The 20,811-nt window shown below is 43.2% G+C and overlaps 1 protein-coding gene across 1 annotated transcript in view; it reads left to right on the top strand.

The window, feature by feature from the left end:
- The window catches only part of LOC110524577 (carboxyl-terminal PDZ ligand of neuronal nitric oxide synthase protein), a 166,569-nt gene that overhangs the window by 125,250 nt on the left and 20,508 nt on the right, over positions 1-20,811 (top strand). Inside the window, exons 8-10 of the mRNA XM_036978424.2 lie at positions 694-855; positions 12,643-12,808; positions 17,381-17,575. Coding sequence (XP_036834319.2) covers positions 694-855; positions 12,643-12,808; positions 17,381-17,575 — 523 coding nt within the window. The remainder of the gene's footprint in view (positions 1-693; positions 856-12,642; positions 12,809-17,380; positions 17,576-20,811) is intronic.

The raw sequence follows: 20,811 nt of genomic DNA, 5'->3' as shown, positions 1-20,811 counted from the left end.
CAACCGGAGGGTTGCTGGCATCAATATCTCAGTTGCAACCAACCGCTGATGTTCGCTTGAGCAAGGAGCTTAACACCCTAAAAAAATTGCTCATTGGGCGCTGCTCTGTGACTTGCCTGTGCTCCAACCTAATGTGTGTCTTTGTATCAGGGGGGGTTGGATGAAAGCAGAAGACACATTTCTATCTTGCGTCTATCTATACTAATAAAGTATATCTTATGAATTCTTCTCAGCAAAGCATCTTCTCAGTCAATGCAATTATGTTTGTCTGACACACACATACACAAATGCAACTATCTCTCTCTGACACACTGACAGATTGAATTTGCTCTTCAAGGAAAAACAATATAGTCCTCCAGTCCTTTGACAGATACAAGCTGCTATTGTTCATCTTTTCAATTCATTATTGTGTGAATGCTATTCCAGTAGTGACATATTGGGTTGTCTGGGTGGATGCGTGAGTGAGCATGAGTTTTCCTTTTCTCTTAGGGCCTGTTCAGCCATGCCTCTGTTTTACCTCAAGCTCTGCTTATCACCAGGGGAAATGTACACTCGCACTGCCAAAGGACACATTCTGAATATGAACATCAATATGTCTCTTTCTTTGTCTTCCATCCTCTTTCTCCTTGTATTGATGTCTCCCTCTCTCAATCTATCAATCCACCATTAACCCTCTCCTCTCCTCCATGGCAGGTTCCAGAGGAGGCCTCTCTGCTGCTTGCGTCCCCCAGGATGCTGCTGGCGTCATCGGGTACTCTGCCTCCCACCACCCCCCTGTCAGTCCACCACCAGATCCAACTGCTACAGCAACAACTACAGCAACAACAGCAACAGACACATGTAGCCGTGGCACAGGTAGGACTGAGACACACACGTTTGTGTATGTTAACAGATGGTGTTTGTAGTACTGTGGTGGGTCTTGTTGTTTGAACTACAGTGATATGGTCATTACCATAACAAATGGTGTTTTAACCTTGTCCCCGGTGTACTGTGTGTTTGTGTGTGGTTCCCTGCTAGCTACCATCTTGTTTAACTTTACTAATATTAACCTTTATGAATCATGTCAACCTTACCTTGTGTGACCTTAACACCAGCTCTTCTACACAAACACACACACACACTACACATATGACCAATTATTCACAGCAGAAAAGAGGATTAATGTATGTACTGTACATCAGTATTGACAAAACACGATTAATACAACATGCATGTTGAACCACTGTCACCTTTGCAGTGTATCACTGTAGATACAGGAGAATAGAAAGGTTACAGTTGGGTTACTATTGTATAAAGTAAGAATTGTTTTCAGTGACCTAGTCAGGACGCTTAGGTCATACACTCCCTCACACTCCATCTGTGCGGAATTAACTCTCACTCACTCACTCACTCACTCACTCACACAGACACACACACACACACAGGTTCACACTGTCAGCCAGTTGGCGAAGCTCCCCCTATTTTCCCTCTATTTACACGCAACTCCATGAACACACGCACACTTACACAACACAAAACCCACACACTGTCAGCGAGTTAGCAACAACCCTGGAGTCCAATGGCCGCAATTTCACAACTGAGCTCCCTTTATTTAACTCAAACTGCTTGAACACACACACACAAGACAATAATGTATTAATTTGACAAAAATCTGAAATCACACTGGATGTATTAGACTTTAGAATTGCATTGGGGGCATACTTATTTCACTGTACAGCCTTACCTATGGATTGTGGATCAATGACATGGGGTATCAGTCTACTCATTGACACCCAGAGAACATTAGCATCGTAGCTCTTATTGCAGGACTCAGAAACCACTGTGAATTGAGGCACATTTATTGTACCAGTCAACCTACTATGTGTATTGAACACTATTCCAGAGGAAAAACAATACAACGTGGATGTTTTGGAGCCTGAAAACTCCTGAGGAGGACTTTGGGGAAAAAGCTAGTTATTTCAATAGGAGAACAACAAGTGGCTACCTAGCTAATACTTACTCACATGTGTTAGGTTCTCAGAGTAAAACACTCAACAGACATTGTGAAAGCTTAAACCAAGTTTATTCTGCCTAGAGGGTCAATACAGCTGCATTCAGACAAAAATATTTTCACACAAACACTGATATTTAACCCTTCCTCATAGGCTGAGTCTCCTCCTACCCATCTGTACAAACGTCGTTCTTTACTGCTAGGCAGGAAACTAGTCATATGGGCCATAAATGTATATTTCTCCCTTAAGGTGACCTGACCCGACCTCAACCCCCCCCATCACCAATCCATGGCTCTCTCCCCTTATCAATGCCTGCCCCACGTAATCGCTTCCCTGCACTCAACACATTCCAAGCTTAGTTGCACACACTATATACCTTCCTCCAATAACCAGTAACTTCTGGTGTAGACCCTCTAAACCCCAGCACTCCATCAGTGACATGAATAAGTATATTTCCTATTCTCAGAACCCAACACCTGGGTTCCTAAATCATTGCTAAGAATATTGAAAATGACTGCAGTTTCTACTGTTCATGGTTTTCAGGCTGGTTGCATTAGCGCTAGCTAGGTACCAAGCTAAAGCTAGCTAGTTACTCCAAAAGTTGCTGATAACATCTGTATCAAAGATATATTTGCAAACATTTTTGATCCTGCTCGTTTGATCCTGATCTAATTTCAAATGCTCACAGACGTTTTCACATTCGGTCGAACAAATAATGCCTTATTACCAACATGGTAATGTCCAGCTTTGACAGTGATTGTAATGGTGGTGCTGGGCTTGCAAATTCGGCACACAACATTCTATAATGGAACTGTGTTATTTGACTTGTCAAATTAAAAGCTTATGACGTGTCTAATAGTGTTATTTGAGGTGTATCTTTTTTGACACGCAAAGACCCAAACGGCGTTCCATACATCTGAGGCTGTGATGTTGTGATGTTCGTTTATTTATCTCTCCAGCAGCGTGTTTGGCCGTTGTTCCCCGAGGAAAGCCCTGCCTCGTCAGATCAAACCACAGACACAGTGTTTTTGGTGTTGAAAGAGAGAATTTTCCTTCTACAAATTCCAGACATGGACATGGGAATAACCCAAACACACACTTCACACAGCTCAAGCTCAACGCTAGATGGGGACAGGGGAATAACCAACCTCAATATTTACATTCTAACCTCCTCTTCCTCCCTCCATTCATCTCCTCCCTTCCAGCCAATGTAGGCCTATTAAGTAAAGATTAGTCCGGCCTCCTCCTGTTGTTATTGGCTAATTGCTGTTTGTATTGTCTTGCTGTTGAAAGTGTAAGTCTTTACACTTGTGGGCCATCAGCGCATTAGATGCAGCCAACGGAGCTTAGGAGTCTTGGCTCTTATCCTGCTTATCTCTGTCCAAACCCCAGCTCACTGCACAGGCATGGATAAACCCATCAGTTCTGCTGCTGCCTGCGGCATTAAGACTTTGCCCATAGCTAGTTTCAACTGGCACTTGATGAGTAAGGGGAATTAAAAACCCACTCTGAGGTTAAAAAGAAGACAATAATAAGCTGATTATAAAACACAACATTTGGAAAATAAGTGAAGCAGAGGAAGACGTGACTGCCTTGTGGAAGTCTAGTTCTGAAGGCCTGTGTATGTGCGTGTGCGTGGCTGTGTTTGTGCTTTCTTGCGTGTGTGTGTGTTTGTACTTTCTTGCGTGTGTGTGAGACAGGGTGCCCGGGTAGCTGGACCTGATTGAAAGCACCCCTCTAACCCCTGTCTGCCAGTCCAGTCAGTTGATCGCCCTGAGAGGGTGATGATGTCACGACTGACTTTGTGCAACAGACAGTAAGGAAGAAAATATTATATTTTATCTCCGCCAATCAGGTGTCAAGGTGGGTCAAGTATATCACTTCCATTTAGCCTCAGAGGGAGGGCCAGGACTGGATAACGATCGGCCCAGTTAGGTTGGGACAGTGCCAAATCTCTGAGACTGAAAGGACTTCTAACCAAAGTGCTGACAATAGCTGAGAAGTTTGAAGTTAGCTGCTCCATGAAAGCTCACAATCATTGAGAGTTGAAAAGAGAGAAAAAGAGGAAAGGATGAGAGCGGGAGTGGAGGAGAGAAGAATCATTAACATAATCAGTGAAGTGTGAATACTTGTGTTTGATGAGACTCTCACACTGCAGAGCAGAACCTTTTTAGTTTTGGTGGCTAATGAGATTTAATCTACACACTGAATGAAAATGTAAAGGCAAAGTGTAAAGTGTTGGTCCCATATGTTATGAGAGGAAATAAAAGATCCCAGAAATGTTCCATACGCACAAAACACTTATTTCTTGCAGATTTTGTTCACAAATTTGTTTACATCCCTGTTGGTTGTCATTTCTCCTTTGCCTATAAAATCCTTCCACATGACAGGTGTGACCTATCAAGAAGCTGATAAACCAGCATGATAATTACACAGGAGCACCTTGTGCTGACAACAATAAATGGCCCCTCTAAAATGTGCAGTTTTGTCACACAACAGGATGCCACAGATGTGTCAAGTTTTGAGGGAGCGTTCAAATGGCATGCTGACTGCAGGAATGTCCACCAGAGGTGTCGCCAGAGCATTTAATGTTAATTAATGCAGACCACATGTATGGTGTCGTGTGGGTGAGCCATTTACTAATGCCAGCGTTGTGAATAGAGTTCCCCATGGTGGCAGTGGGGTTATGGTATAGGCAGGCATAAACGACGGACAACGAACACAATTGCATGTTATCGATGGTAATTTGAATGCACAGAGATACTGTGACGAGATCCTGAAGCCCATTGTCGTGCCATTCATCCGCCACCATCACCTCATGTTTCAGTATGATAATGCAAGGCCCTACTTTTTTTAAGATATCTGTGACCAACAGATGCATATCTGTATTCCCAGTCGTGTAATCCATAGATTAGGGCCTAATTTATTTATTTCAATTGACTGATTCCCTTATATGAACTGTAACTCAGTAAAATTCAAAAACACTTAGGTTGGTGTGCTTAAAACTAGTTTTTCAACCACTCCACACATTTCTTGTTAACAAACTATAATTTTGGCAAGTTGGTTAGGACATTACTTTGTGCATGACACAAGTCATTTGTCCAACAATTGTTTACAAACAGATTATTTCACTTAATATTTAATTCACTGTATCCAAATTCCAGTGGGTCAGAAGTTTACATAAACTAAATTGACTGTGCCTTTAAACAGCTTGGAAAATTCCAGAATATTATGTCATGGCTTTAGAAGCTTCTGATAGGCTAATTGACATAATTTGAGTCAATTGGAGGTGTACCTGTGGATGTATTTCAAGGCCTACCTTCAAAATTAGTGCCTCTTTGCTTGACATCATGGGAAAATCAAAAGAAATCAGCCAAGACTTCAGATAAAATATTGTAGACCCACACAAGTCTGGTTCATCCTTGGGAGCAATTTCCAAACGCCTGAATGTACCACGTTCACCTGTACAAACAATAGTACGCAAGTATAAACACCATGAGACCACGCAGCCGTCATACCGCTCAGGAAGGAGACGCGTTCTGTCTCCTAGAGATGAATGTGCTTTGTTGAGAAAAGTGCAAATCAATCCCAGAACAACAGCAAAGGACCTTCCACCTTGCTGGAGGAAACAGGTAAACAAAATTATCTATATCCACAGTAAAATAAGCCCTACATCGACACAACCTGAAAGGCCGCTCAGCAAGGAAGAAGCCACTGCACCAAAACCGTCATAAAAAAGCCAGATTACAGTTTGCAACTGCACATGGGGACAAAGATCAGAGGATATTTCTCCAAAATGTACGGTCTGATGAAACAAAAATAGAACTGTTTGGCCATAATGACCATTGTTATGTTTGGAGGAAAAAGGGTGAAGTACACCATCCCAACCATGAAGAACGGGTGGCAGCATCATGTTGTGGGGATGCTTTGCTGCAGGAAGGACTGGTGCACTTCACAAAATAGATGGCATCATGAGGGGAAGAATTGTGTGGATGTATTGAAGCAACACCAAGTTAAAGCTTGGTCACAAATGGGTCTTCCAAATGAACAATGACCCCAAGCATACTTCCAAAGTTGTGGCAAGATGGCTTAAGGACAACAAAGTCAAGGTATTGGAGTGGCCATCACAAAGCCCTGACCTCAATCCTATAGAACATTTGTGGGCAGAGCGTGTGTGAGCAAGGAAGCCTATAAACCTGACTCAGTTACACCAGCTCTGTCAGGAGGAATGGGCCAAAATTCACCCAACTTATTGTGGGAAGCTTGTGGAGGGCTACTCTAAACATTTGACCCAAGTCAAACAATTTAAAGGCAATGCTACCAAAAACTAATTGAGTGTTTGTAAACTTCTGACCCACTGGGAATGTGATGAAAGAAATAAAAGCTGAAATAAATAATTCTCTCTACTATTATTCTGACATTTCACATTCATAAAATAAGGTGGTGATCCTGACTGACCTGAGACAGGGAATTTTTACTAGGATTAAATGTCAGGAATTGTGAAACTGAATTTAAATGTATTTGGCTAAAGTGTATTTGAACTTCCAGCTTCAACTGTATATTTTTGTTCAGTTTAAAATTCATACACTACTGGAAGCTATCTCTCTCACACACACACACACACACACACACACACACACACACACACACACACACTCTGTCTCTCTCTGCCTGGCTGCGTAAGCTACATGAGGATTATCCTGAACTGGGTGGTAATAGAGTTGTACATCCTCTGGTTCTTGTAGGAACATCACCTCAACACTAAGTCGTTGATTGAGAGGGACCCCCCTAAAACTATGTTTCAGCCTGTTACAGTTCATTAGAGTCGGTCATTATTGAGCCATCTATATTACTTTATTTTTTAAATTATTATTTAACCTTTATTTAACTAGGCAAGTCAGTTAAGAACAAATTCTTTAACTTTTTCTTTCTTTCTTTCTCTTTCTCTCTGTCTCTCTCATACAGAGACAAATTTAGTCTTTCTGTGCTCTGTGTTATTATTCAGGCTGCGTTCCCCATCACCACAGAGCAGCGTTTTTGTAGCGCGTCTCACAGAACTTCAGAAGTCACGTCTTAGACAAATGTGACACCTTCCTTCTCCCAAGACCTTTCGGACTAAACTCAGTTTATCTTTCACACTTTGATCAGTACAGCATGTCTTCTCCTCAGAGTCACGTACCTCAGCCCCCATATCGCATGCTGTGTCCTGGCGGTGCTTGAGGTGTCGTACTGCGGTATATTACCCTGACCGCATAGTTAGACTGACTGGATTTACAGATGAACTCTGAGGGTGATGGCCTGCACTAATGTAGGCTAGATCACTGCCAATTTGTCGCTGTGGAGTGATGATGGAATCTGATCTGTCTTTAACCCTCTTTACCTTCCAGGGGTGGAATGGGGAAGAGGGGAGAGGATGAGAAGAGCTAGGGGGAGAGAGGAGAGTGAAGGGGGCGAAGGGGAGTGTACAGTAAGGGGAAGAGGGGAGGGTGTGGGGTTGAAGAGTGGCTCCATCTTGTGTCTGTATGGTTTAGAGGCTTCTTATTAGACACAAAGTCCTTCAGGTGTTTTTCCCATTCCATCACCATCAACTGTTTGTCTTTACAGTTCTTACATCAACATTTATTGGTTGCGTACACAGATATTTTGCAGGTGTTATGGCAGTGAAATGCTTATGTTTCCAACAGTGCAGCAATATCTAGCAATACAATAACAATACACACATAATCCTAAACTAAAAAAATAATGACAATATCAGAACGATCATGTCAGAGTCCAGACAATAAATACTGTATATGAACAGAAAAGGTGTGTACAGAAGCAGTAGTTATCTAGGATGAGTCATGAATAGAATACAGTATATACGTACAAGGTAGTTAAAACAGTATGTAAACATTATTAAAGTGACTGGTAGCCGGCTAGTGACTGTGTCTAAGGTTCAGGGCAGGGTACTGGGCGGAGGCCGACTAGTGATGACTGTTTAACAGTCTGATGGCCTGGAGATAAATCAAAAATCTAATCAACTTTTATTTGTCACGTGCAGAATACTTACTTTCCTTTCCTTACTTGCAAGCCTTTAACCAACAAGGCAGTCCAATAAATAGTTTATTTACTAAATAAACTAAAGTAAAAAAAATGTTTTTGTTAAAGTAACACAATAAAATCACATACCGAGTCAATGTGCAGAGGTACAGATTAGTCAAGGTAATTTGTAGATGTAGGTAGGGGTAAAGTGACTATGCATAGATAATAAACAGCGAGTTGCAGCAGTGTAAAAATAAAGGGGGGGGGGGGGGTCAGTCAATGTAAATAGTCTGGGTGGGCATTTGATGAATTGTTCAGCAGTCTTATGGCTTGGAGGTAGAAGCTGTTAAGGAGCCTTTTGGATCTAGACTTGTTGCTCCGATTCTGCTTGCCGTGCTGTAGCAGAGAGAACAGTCTCTGACTTGGGTAACTGGGGTCTTTGACAATTTTTTGGGCCTTTCTTTGACACCGCCTAATATATAGGTCCTGGATTGCAGGAAGCTTGGCCCCAGTGACGTACTGGGTCGTACGCACTACCCTCTGTAGCACTACTCTTGATGCACCTGTACTGTCTCCACTTTCTAGATGATAATGGGGTGTACAGGCCGTGGCTCGGGTGGCTGAGGTCCTTGATGAACATCTTGGCAGTCCTGTGACACCGGGTGCTGTAGATGTCCTGGAGAGCAGGCAGTATGCCCTCAATAATGCTTTGGGCTGAACGCACCACCCTCTGAAGAGCCCTGCAGTTGCGTGCGGGGCAGGTGCAGTACCAGGCGGTGATACATCCTGACAGAATGCTCTCGATGCTGCATCTGTAGAAGTTCATGAGGGTCGTAGGAGCCAAGCCAAATGTATTGTTGCGCCTTCATCACCACGCTATCAGCGTGAAGGGACCATTTCAGGAACTTGATGCTTTTGGCCCTCTCCACTGCGGTTCTGTTGATGTGGATGGGGGTGTGCTCTCTCTGCTGTCTACTGTAGTCCACGATCAGCTCCTTTGTTTTGTTGACATTGAGGTTATTTCCCTGGCATCACTCTGCCAGGGCTCTCACCTCCTCCCTGATGGCTCAGGTCTACCACTGTACTCAGGTCTACCACTGTTGTGCCATCAGCAAACTTGATGATTGAGTTGGAGAAGTGCGTTGCCGCGCAGTCATGGTTGAACAGGGAGTACAGGAGGGGGGCTGAGCATGCACCCCTGTGGGGCCCCCACGTTGAGGATCAGTGTGGCGGAGGTGTTGTTGCCTACCTTCATCAGGAGTTTAGGACCCAGTTGCACAGGGAAGGGTTCAGACCCAGGACCCTGAGCTTAGTAATAAGCTTGGAGGGCACTATGGTGTTGAAGGCTGAGCTGTAGTCGATGAACAGCATTGTCACGTAGGTATTTTTCTCATATTTGTGAGAAAGGGCAATGTGCAGTGCAATTGCGATTGCGTCGTCCGTCGAGCTGTTGGGACGGTATGCAAATTGTAGTCGGTATAGGGTGTCTGATAAAGTGGAGGTGATATGATCCTTAGCACTCTTGAATGTCTTACTCACGTCTGCCACGGAGATCAGGAGCACACAGTCCATGTGAGCGACGGGGGCCTATGTTGCCAGCTCTGTGTTGTTTTCCTCGAAATGGGCGAAAAGGTGTTTAAGTTGTTTGGGAGCAAGGTGTCAGTGTCCACGACATGGCTGGCTTTCCCTTTATAACTCTTGATTGTCTGGAGTCCCTACCACATGTGTCTCGTGTCTGAGCCATTGAATTGCGGTTGTGCCACAGTGTAGTCTGGCCCACCTTCACACTCCTGGGCCAGACTACACTCAATCAAATGACCCACTGAAGAGATGAGTCTTCAGTAAAGACTTAAAGGTTGAGACCGAGTCTGCGTCTCTCACATGGGTAGGCAGACCATTCCATAAAAATGGAGCTCTATAGGAGAAAGCCCTGCCTCCAGCTGTTTGCTTAGAAATTCTAGGGCAAATTAGGAGGCCTGCGTCTTGTGACCGTAGCGTATGTGTAGGTATGTACGGCAGGACCAAATCGGAAAGATAGGTAGGAGCAAGCCCATGTAATGCTTTGTAGGTTAGCAGTAAAACCTTGAAATCAGCCCTTGCCTAAACAGGAAGCCAGTGTAGGGAGGCTAGCACTGGAGTAATATGATCAAATGTTTTGGTTCTAGTCAGTGCTAAATACGGATGCTAGAATCCTAACTGACGTTTATTTAGTGCTTTATCCTGAAAGCAGAGCATTGCAGTAGTCTAACCTAGAAGTGACAAAAGCATGGATACATTTTTCTGCATCATTTTTGGACGGAAAGTTTCTGATTTCTGCAATGTTACTTAGATGGAAAAAAGCTGTCCTTGAAACAGTCTTATATGTTTGTCAAAAGAGAGATCAGGGTCCAGAGTAACGCTTAGGTCATTCACAGTTTTATTTGAGACGACTGTACAACTATCAAGATTAATTGTCAGATTCAACAGAAGATCTCTTTGTTTCTTGGGACCTAGAACAAGCATCTCTGTTTTGTCCGAGTTTAAAAGTAGAAAGTTTGCAGCCATCCACTTCCTTATGTCTGAAACACAGGCTTCTAGCGAGGGCAATTTTGGGGCTTCACCATGTTTCATTGAAATGTACAGCATGACTCATGACTCAATTCATGCTCCATTTTCCTTGAAGTGAGAAATGAATGCAGTGCTTTAGAGACATGGGCTGTATGCCAAGCCAGAAATAGCCCTTTGTATTCATAATGCTCCTTGAAGTCAGAAAACCACAGCAGAAGTGTTCCTATAGAAACCATCACAAAGTTTTAAGTAGAAGCGCTCGCTCAATGTCAAGTTAGAAATACCACAGTAGCACTCATTGTCAACCATTCACAAATCGATGAGCCTTTTTCTTTGCTGAGTCTTCATTGCTTCTCTTGTCAGAATATATGCCAGCGGCATACCACCCTGCATCCCACTGCAGGCTTGCCCGTGGAGCTAAGCAGGATTGGGTGTGGCTGGTCCCTGGATGGGAGACCAGATGCTGCTGGAGGTGGTGTTGGAGGGCCAGTAGGAGGCACTCTTTTATCTGGTCTAAAAAAAGATCCCAATTCCCCAGCAGTGATAGGGGACATTGCCCTGTGTAGGGTGCTGTCTTTTTGGATTGGATGGGATGTCACTCAAGATCCCATGACACTAATTGTAAGAGTAGGGGTGTTAACCCCGGTGTCCTGGCTAAATTTCCTATCTGGCCCTCATACCATCATTGCCACCTAATCATTCCCAGCTTCCAATTGGCGCATTCCTCTCCTCCGTAACTGTTCCCCAGGTTGTTGCTGTAAATGAGAATCTGTTCTCGGTCAACTTATGTGGTGAAATATACAGCACATCCAATTAGGTCTGTGACTATTTTGGATGACGGTTATTGGTCAGCCAAATGACCCCAGTCACCATTATAATCGTTTAATTAGCAATTATTTTGTAAAAATTTTTTTAAAGACTCACATTTTCTGACTGCATGTGCTGCTGCTGCAGGGTTGCCTATGCAACCAAAGACTTGTTTGCTAGAACACCTTGCGTGTTTTAACAAGGAGCAACATAGTTTCATCACGTTGTATAGAGTCCATGTTACACCGGAAACGCACTTAACCGCGATCCACACACACACCATTTTTCTTTATCCTTAATTGGCAGTTACACGAGTAATTGTGCCAGCCCTACAGCCAATGCCACTCTGCCTCCCATTGGAATGAAGCTTTATAAAAGAGGTTGAATCTCAGCTCTGGCTAGTAATACGCTGTAGACTAATGCACATGCATGTCCCTTGATATTGAAGGAATCACTCAGCTACTGCTCTGGCCATCATCAGTGTCTCTCCACTTGTTTCTGAGAAGACATGATTAATCCCCAGGGTTGTCTGTGTCCTGAGCCTGGTGTTGAAACCTGGGATAGAGAAGAAATAGGGTATCTTCTTCTCTGGTTTAAATGATTTAGTGACTAATGCCACTGCAGGCTGCTCCTTTAATGGAAACTGTCTTTCTTCTTCTTTTGGTCTAATCCTGCTACAGACCATACATGGCATTAAGTTTGCATGAGCTTGAGCTTGGAGTCTGACAGTCCACGTCTTGTACTTCATGTTATGGGTTTTGGTGAGACAGACACACTGACACTCTCAATAGCATGAAGTCGCTGTTGAGTGTTTGTTTATGTAAATGCATATCTCAGGAGTGTTGGTACTCTCTCTCTCAGGTGTATGCACATACTGCAGTGTGTGTGTGTGTGTGTGTGTGTGTGTGTGTGTGTGTGTGTGTGTGTGTGTGTGTGTGTGTAGTCACTGTGACAGAAGTGGGTTACTCACAGCTGAGAACAAAGTCTAAAGTTTTTCTTCAGATGAAGAGTAAAGTTGAGTCCATAAAGAAACAGCAGCCTGTAAGACTGATATAAGGCTCTGACTGACTCTGTAGAAGTTGTTATCGTCATGGACATTCTGTCTAAGGGTATATGTTAGTAATACAGCCAATTATGTGACAGGAGATACAACTTTTAATAACACTTGAGATAAAACTTTAAATTATAAATAAACCAATTGGAACGTGTGTGTTCTCTCTCTCCCAAATGTGTCCTTATCTCAGACGTACAGTATGTGTGTGTTCTCTCCCTCTAGGTGCACCTGTTGAAGGACCAACTGAGTGCGGAGGCTACAGCCAGACTGGAGGCCCAGGCCAGAGTGCACCAGCTGCTGCTCCAGAACAAGGACCTGCTGCAGCACATCTCCCTACTGGTCAAACAGATCCAGGAGCTGGAGGTCAAAATGTCAGGACCCTGCTCTAGTGAGTACACTCATGGATGCATTACCACACACACACACACACACAAACACACACACACACACACACACACACACACACACACACACACACACACACACAAGCATGGAGACAGTCTTGGGGCTCTATATTAGCAAACCTAATGCAATGGTTAATCTAAGCACAGGCAGTAGGGCTATAAGTGCAGGGGTGTGTCAGAAATATTTTTGCTATTTTCACTATCACAATTATTGGCGCACTTGCTGGCGTTGGTGCGAAAGGGCTGGGTTTTGATGAATAAACAAGTTGTGGGTGTGTCGAGACTTGGCCTCTCACTGGCCAATCAGAACGTGCTCCATGGCAAAATATGTGGTTGCTTCAAGTTGTGTATTTACGGTCGTTTATGTATTGCCTTTGGAATCAACTCCAACTCCAATGTTAGTATGTTATAGTTTGTTAAATGGCTTACAGAAACAAAATAACAAAATGTAAACCTATCTTTGCTTAAAACATTAACTTGAACCCATTTGCAGTCCACATTGTTCTAAGTAATTGTCTGGTTTCAATAGCATTCCCACTGATATAGGGGCTAGGCCTACTGTAAATTACATTATGGCTGAGCATGGACATGCCAAACATTGTCAATAAGCAAGATTCAATTCATTATTAATAAGGCCTAAAAAGAAAACAAATAATTGGAATCATATTCGAAACATTAGGCCCTAATCTATGGATCTCACATGATTGGGCAGGGGCGAAGCCTTGTGGGGGGGCCTGGGAGGGTATAGGGACACCCACTTGGGAGGCAGGTGGCAAACTGTGGCAAACTGCACATTTTAGAGTGGCCTTTTATTGTCCGGAGCACAAGGTGCACCTCTGTAATGATCATGATGTTTAGTCAGCTTCTTGATATGCCACATCTGTTAGGTGGATGGATTATCTAAGCAAAGGATAAATGCTGACCAACAAGGATGTAAACAAATTTGTGCACAAAATTTGTGAGAAATAAGCTTTCTGGTATCTGAAACATTTCTGGGATCTTTTATTTTTCAGCTCATGAAACATGGGACCAACACTTTACATGCTGCATTTATATTTTTGTTCAGTATATTTCCAAGCTTTGTCAGGAGTCAAACCCTTGACTACGTTGATAGAAGGGGATGCTATGCTTTGGTTTTTAATCAAATAAAACTAAATGGGGAAAAAACATTTGTTTTTATGTTTCTAAGTACGAAGTATACAGGTACCAAAATCACATTGGGCTACTCGTCTTAAATATCCCCATCAGCGCCTCCTGAACTTAGCACTTTGGATCATGTTTTTAAGAACACACGTCAAATATTTAAACCCCGCCCATCTGAGCGCAAGCGAGCTGATATAAAACAGGTAAATTGCCGAACCTGGTGTTAGGGCTGGAAAATGCCAGTGTGCCAGTTTGTACATGACAAAATTGCAAACTAACGTGTGTTTGACACTAGCAACCTCTTTGGGCTGCAATCCCGTTAACGGGATGAGATGAACCGCCAGTGAAAGTGCAGGGCGCCAAATTCAAAACAACAGAAATCTCATAATTACAATTCCTCAAACATACATGTATCTTATACCGTTTTAAAGGTAATATTGTTGTTAATCCCACCACAGTGTCCGATTTCAAATATGCTTTTCAGCGAAAGCACCACAAACGATTATGTTAGGTCACCACCAAGCCACAGAAAAACACAGCCATTTTTCCAGCCAAAGAGAGTCACAAAAAGCACAAATAGAGATAAAATTAATCACTAAACTTTGATGATCTTCATCAGATGGCACTCATAGGACTTGATGTTACACAATACATGGATGTTTTGTTTGATAAGGTTCAAATTTATATAAAAAAATCTGAGTTTACATTGGCGCGTTAAGTTCACTAGTTCCAAAAACATCCAGTGATTTTGCATAGCCACATCGATTCAACAGAAATACTCATCATAAATGGAGATGATAATACAAGTTATACACATGGAATTATAGATATACCTCTCCTTAATGCAACCGCTGTGTCAGATTTTTTTTTTTTTAACTTTACGGAAAAAGCAAACCATGCAATAATCTGAGACGGCGCTCAGAAATATAATAAAATTATCCGCCATTTTGGAGTCAACATAAACCAGAAATTACATGATAAATATTCCCTTACCTTTGATGATCTTCATCAGAATGCACTCCCAGGAACCAGGTCCACAATAAATGCTTGATTTGTTCGATAATGTCCGTTATTTATGTCCAATTAGCTACTTTTGTTAGCGCGTTTGGTAAACCTATCCAAACGCTGGTGCTGGTCGACATTTTCTTTGGACAAAAACTTCAAAAAGTTATATTACAGGTCGAAGAAACATTTCAAACTAAGTACAGAATCAATCATTAGGATGTTTTTATCATAAATCTTCAATAAAGTTCCAACCGGAGAATTCCTTTGTGTCTTGAGGAGGAACGGAACGCAGGAAGATATCATGTGGTATGCGCGTGACCAGGACCTGGCTCTCTGCCAGACCACTGACTCAAACAGCTCCCATCCGGCTCCACATCACAGAAGAAGCTTCATTCAAGGTTCTACAGACTGTTGACATCTAGTGGAAGCCGTAGGAAGTGCAAACTGATCCATATCCTACTGTGTTTTCATAGGCGATGAGTTGAAAATCGACCAACCTCAGATTTCTCACTTCCTGGTTTGATTTCTTCTCAGGTTTTTGCCTGCCATATGAGTTCTGTTATACTCACAGACATAATTCAAACAGTTTTAGAAACTTCAGAGTGTTTTCTATCCAATTCTAATAATAATATGCATATATTAGCCACTATGACTGAGGAGCAGGCCGTTTACTCTGGGCACCTCTGTGCACCTTTCATCCAAGCTACTCAATACTGCCCCTGCAGCCATAAGAAGTTAACGGCAGACGGAAATAGAGACGTTTTTTCTCTCTCCTCCCTCCATCTCCTTATCTTATCAAACCCTGTTTATCGACTCCTCCCCTCTTTCATATTTATTTTCTTCCTGGTGACTCTCTCTTCCCATTTCTCTCTCATCACAGACCATTTCACACCTCTTTAAGCTCTCTGGCCAAGCATAGACTCCAACAGACCAACCAGCATGTTATCATGTAACCTGTTACTTTACCACCCCTTTCTCAGCTGCATCATTATACATAATTTATCATGTTACACCTCAAAGGACCAACCTGCTCTACACCTCAGCCAACTCAGCCCTCTCCTCTCCTCCTGAGCTCACACTCCGCACCTCACCTCCTCCTAATATAGTGTTTGACACCGTTTCTCAATCCCTACCATGCCCCAGTCCAGCATGGTCTCGTAGACTGGACGTAACATAATAAACGTACATCTGGAACACTCAAATTAGTATGATACTGTATAATGCGTTTGGTATGGTTACATAAGACAAAAGTAAGACGTTTGGTCGGGGTGGGTGGATGGGTGGGAAAATGAATACATACCACACGAATCTTAACAACGCGGATGGATGGACCAATAACACGAACGTCTAGCAACACATAGTTTGCAAGATCGAATTTCATCACGTACAACTTTAGCATTTGAGCAAATTAGCAACTTTTCAAATACTTACTACTTTTTGCTACTTTCTAACTACTTAGCATGTTAGCTAATACTTTGGCCTAACCCTAACCTTAACCCTAACTGTAACCCTTTAACCTAACTCCTAAACTTAACCCTAACCTAAACCCTAACCCCTAGTCTAGCTAACATTAGCCAGCTAGCTATCATTAGCCACCTAGCCACTTACCTAGAATTCGTAACATATCATACATTTTAGAAATTCATAACACATTGTACGTTTGCAAATTCGTAATAAAAAATATGAATTGTAATTCAAAATATATCAGACGAAATGGGTAATGGACATCCACAAATGAATACATATCATATGAAACATAACATATAACACAGATGGGTAGGTGTATAACACGAGCGTGTAGTAACCCACAGGTTCGCGATTTCGAATCTTATCATGGACAACTTTAGCATTTTAGCTAATTAGCAACTTTTCAACTACATACCACTTTTTTCTACTTTGCAACTACTTAGCATGTTAGCTAACCCCTTTTCCTAACCTTAACCCTTTTAGCTAACCCTTCCCCTAACTCTAACCTTAACTCTTTAACCTAACTCCTAGACTTAACCCTAACCTAAACCCTTACCCTTAGCTTAGCTAACTTTAGCCACCTAACTAGAATTCGTAACATATCATACTTTTTGAAAATTCGAACATTAGCAATTTCTTAACATATAATACGATGTGAAATGCATAACATATCATAGGAAATGGGTGGACATTACAAAGTAATACATACCATACTAAATGTAACATATCATACTAAATGGTGTGCTCGGTTTTACATACAGAATAATACTAAATGCTCTGAGACCAGGTTGCCCAATCTGCTCATACATCCAGGAGTAGATGAGAATGAGGCTCCTGTTAGCATTAGCCATGTAAAACAGATGAATGTAAGCTCAATGTGTGGAAGGATGCTTATCTTTAATGACATTTTTATTTTCTCTTTCCCTCCTTCACTCCTTCAGTGGGTTCCCAGGATAGTCTGTTGGAGATCACTTTCCGTTCCACCGTCCCCCCAGTTTTGTGTGACCCTACGACCCCGCGACCCCAGGACCATGTCAACCTCACCCTGCCAGCGCTGGGCATCAACATGGGCATGGGCCAGGATGGGACGGCCGCCCCACTCTCCTCCTCCTCCCTGCCCCTAGGCAACCACCTAGGTAGGGATCAGTGTCTCCTCAAGCTAGAATGTTTCCGCTTCCTGCCCGGACCCCCAACACCTGAACCTCGCCCTCCTACTCCTCCACAGCGGAGGGGTCAGAATGGGGTCAAAGGTCAGGACAGGTCAGGTTTGGTGATGTCATCAACCCGCGACGAGGTGCTTGACAGTCTGGAGCTGCTGAGGTTCCGGGAGTCTGGCATTGCGTCTGAGTATGAGTCCAACACTGACGATAGTGATGATAGTGATGAGAGGGATGAGAGGGATGAGAGACATGAGAGAGAAGAGAGGGAGGAGAGAGAGGAGAGGGATATCATATACAGCTGGGGGTCTGATGAGGAGACCCTCCGTCTACTAAATGTGCTTAACAGACAGGGACCACCAGACTGCCTGGGGGATGAGATAGCAGTGTAGCACGACAACACACACACATTCACACATGCACTCATAAACACACACCAGCACATACCACCCTGCTCAACCCAGATTGACACACACACACCCCACCAGGTGAAAACATCTGAACAGCCATAATAACCTGACCACCACTGCTCCTCTCCCTCTGCTCACAGACATTTTTGTCAGAATTATCGGAACAGATTCCTTTACTGCACTTCTGTGTGTGTACCCCAGTCTACAGGTTATGACTCAAACTGTCTGTCTACACAGTGTAATGGTATAGGCACTGTGCAGGCCCTAAAACATGGGTGTCAAAGTCATTCCATGGAGGGCCGAGTGTGTACTGGTTTATTATTTCCTTTCTATTTGTGTTCAGTTTAGACCTAGACAACCAGGTGATGGGAGTTCCTAACTAATCAGTGACCTTATTGATCAATCAAGTACAAGGGAGGAGCGAACACCTTCAGACACTCGGCCCTCCATGGAACGAGTTTGACACGTGTTCTAAAGTGTACAGGACTGTTGGTGTCTGTTACAGAGGGAGCCTCTTCTCCCTCTCCACAATTCGTAAGCAAAGACTATTTTTAGTAAGATTATGATGATATCTGCATCTGAACATTACATTTTCTACATGGCCATTGTGGTGCTCTATAATATGTATTATGTTGGTTGAGAACGTATTATTCCAACTCTTTTTGTTTCTGAATAACCCATTTTTTGGAATCATATGTGGACTGTTCCCCTTTAAGACCTTGTGCACAAATTTATGTAAACCTTGGATTATTCAGACCTCTAGGAATGTAATTCATTTATAGGACTTTGTGTCGTATCAGTGACTAGAACGCCCGCCAGAAACTGTTCCCCTTTAAGATCTTGTGCACTAACAGTGACTAAGAACACCTGCCAAATGTTCCTCCTATCAAACCCTATTCACCGCATGGTCATAGGACAACACTGTGTGTGGGTAGTATAGAGGTTACAGAAGTAATCATATACAGTAAAATGCCCAAAGCGGGTCAAGTCAGTTTACATCAGTCAGTTATCCTCAGCTCATCTCTTGCATCAGATTCAGTAGAGTAGAGAGCAGAGAATTGAAGTTTACAGTTATTTAAAATAATTCAACCTTTGATCAAACTTTGATCTCTGAAGTCTCTGTTCTCCTGTATGTATAACCCACCTGACCCAGAGTGCGGTGTGTGTGTGTGTGTGTGTGTGTGTGTGTGTGTGCGTTCATGTGTGTGGGAATAGTTATACCACCTCCAATCAACCCCTTTTGTGATCTCCTTGAGTGGATTAGCGAGGAAGGTTTCTAGGTTGTACTCATCCAGTAGTTAGTTGGTGAAGCATGGTGATGGTCTCAGAAGGCCTCCAGGTCTAGAGGCTAGGGTCCAGCTGTTCACCTTCCTCAATCTCTAGTGTCCTCAGTCACCCACACAACAGCCTCTGGCCTCTCCCTCACCTCTCTTCCTCTCTCCTCTCCAGTCACCCACACACAACCCTCTGGGATAAACACTCCCCATGTATACTCGTTTTATCCTCCTCTTTTCCTCTCTTCCTCTCCTCTTATCCACACCAGCTCCCCTCTCCTATCTTCTCCTTTCCTTTCCTCTCTGCTCATCTCCTTTCCTCATCTCTTCTCCTCTCCAATCTCCTCTCCTTTGCACTCCTCTCCTGCTGAAGGACGTGTTGATGATTAATAGGAGCGTTTGGCTCCAGACCTGAATCAATGATCCCCAGTCTTGAACCTAGTCACACCCCAACACTTAATCTACCAATAAAGACTCATCACTCACCCTGACTAACACACAAAGGCACACACAGACAACACACATCACTGGAGTTGATAATGATTATTTGTTTAATATTTAGACAGATGCTCTTCTAAAGTTGTACATACACTGTGTAAAATGCCACACACACTCACACGCCCTATCAAACACACACACACACAGCTCTGCCACTGTGGAAAGTCTTGCAAAGTCAGTCGGTTAGAAAAGTATATATTGACAGTTCTGCTGACTACCTACCCCTCTGACATATGATGGTTTCTCCTAGTGACAGCAGAGATAACAGGGTCCTGGGAAACGCCACATGATGCTGCAGGGGTGGTGGCAGATCCCAGAGGTCACAGTGACACCGAGCGGACTTTAAAATGTTCAGACCTGTCTCTCTGTCCATGCACACCCAGCCAACATAACAGCACCACAGTCATCAACGTCACTGTCATTGTCACACCCAGTGGCCTAGTGGCAATGTTAATTAAAGCCACGCTCCCAGATTCACAGCTCTGTGGTTAATGGAGTGTGGATCACCCAGGGAGAATGGGAAAGCTGCTGTGGAATTGACCAGACAGCGCACACACGCATGCACATAGACCCACATAGACACACACACTCACACACACACAGCTGTGAAGTTTTATTGGCAGGCGGATGGGGTGTCCATCCCATCTGTCCTAACTGTGTGTAGGAGTTTAGAGACACTAACTTGTTATTTCTGGAATGATGAAAGAGATTCCATCTTAATTAAATTCAAAGGGACTTTATTAGCATGGAAAACAAATGTTTACATTGCCACTCTCTCTCTCACACACACACACACACACACACACACACACACACACACACACACACACTATGTGGCAGCATTGAAGACCTTCCAGAGAAGCGTAGCAGAGGTAACAGGCTGAGGCTGTCACTGCAGCCTCAAAAGAAACAAGAACCCACGCTGAGAGAAAGATGAGGGAGTGAGAGAGAGACAGATCGACAGAGAAGGAGAGACAGAGGAGAGGGATGGAGAGAAAGATGAGACTAACAGGATTTTGTTCTTCAGTTCTGA

This window comes from Oncorhynchus mykiss, chromosome 5 (genome assembly GCF_057628025.1).
Source record: "Oncorhynchus mykiss isolate SJ-2025 chromosome 5, ASM5762802v1, whole genome shotgun sequence".
NCBI classification, from domain to species: Eukaryota; Metazoa; Chordata; class Actinopteri; order Salmoniformes; family Salmonidae; genus Oncorhynchus; species Oncorhynchus mykiss.
Note: the sequence above shows the minus strand (reverse complement) of the source record. Positions and strands in the feature narration are given on the sequence as shown.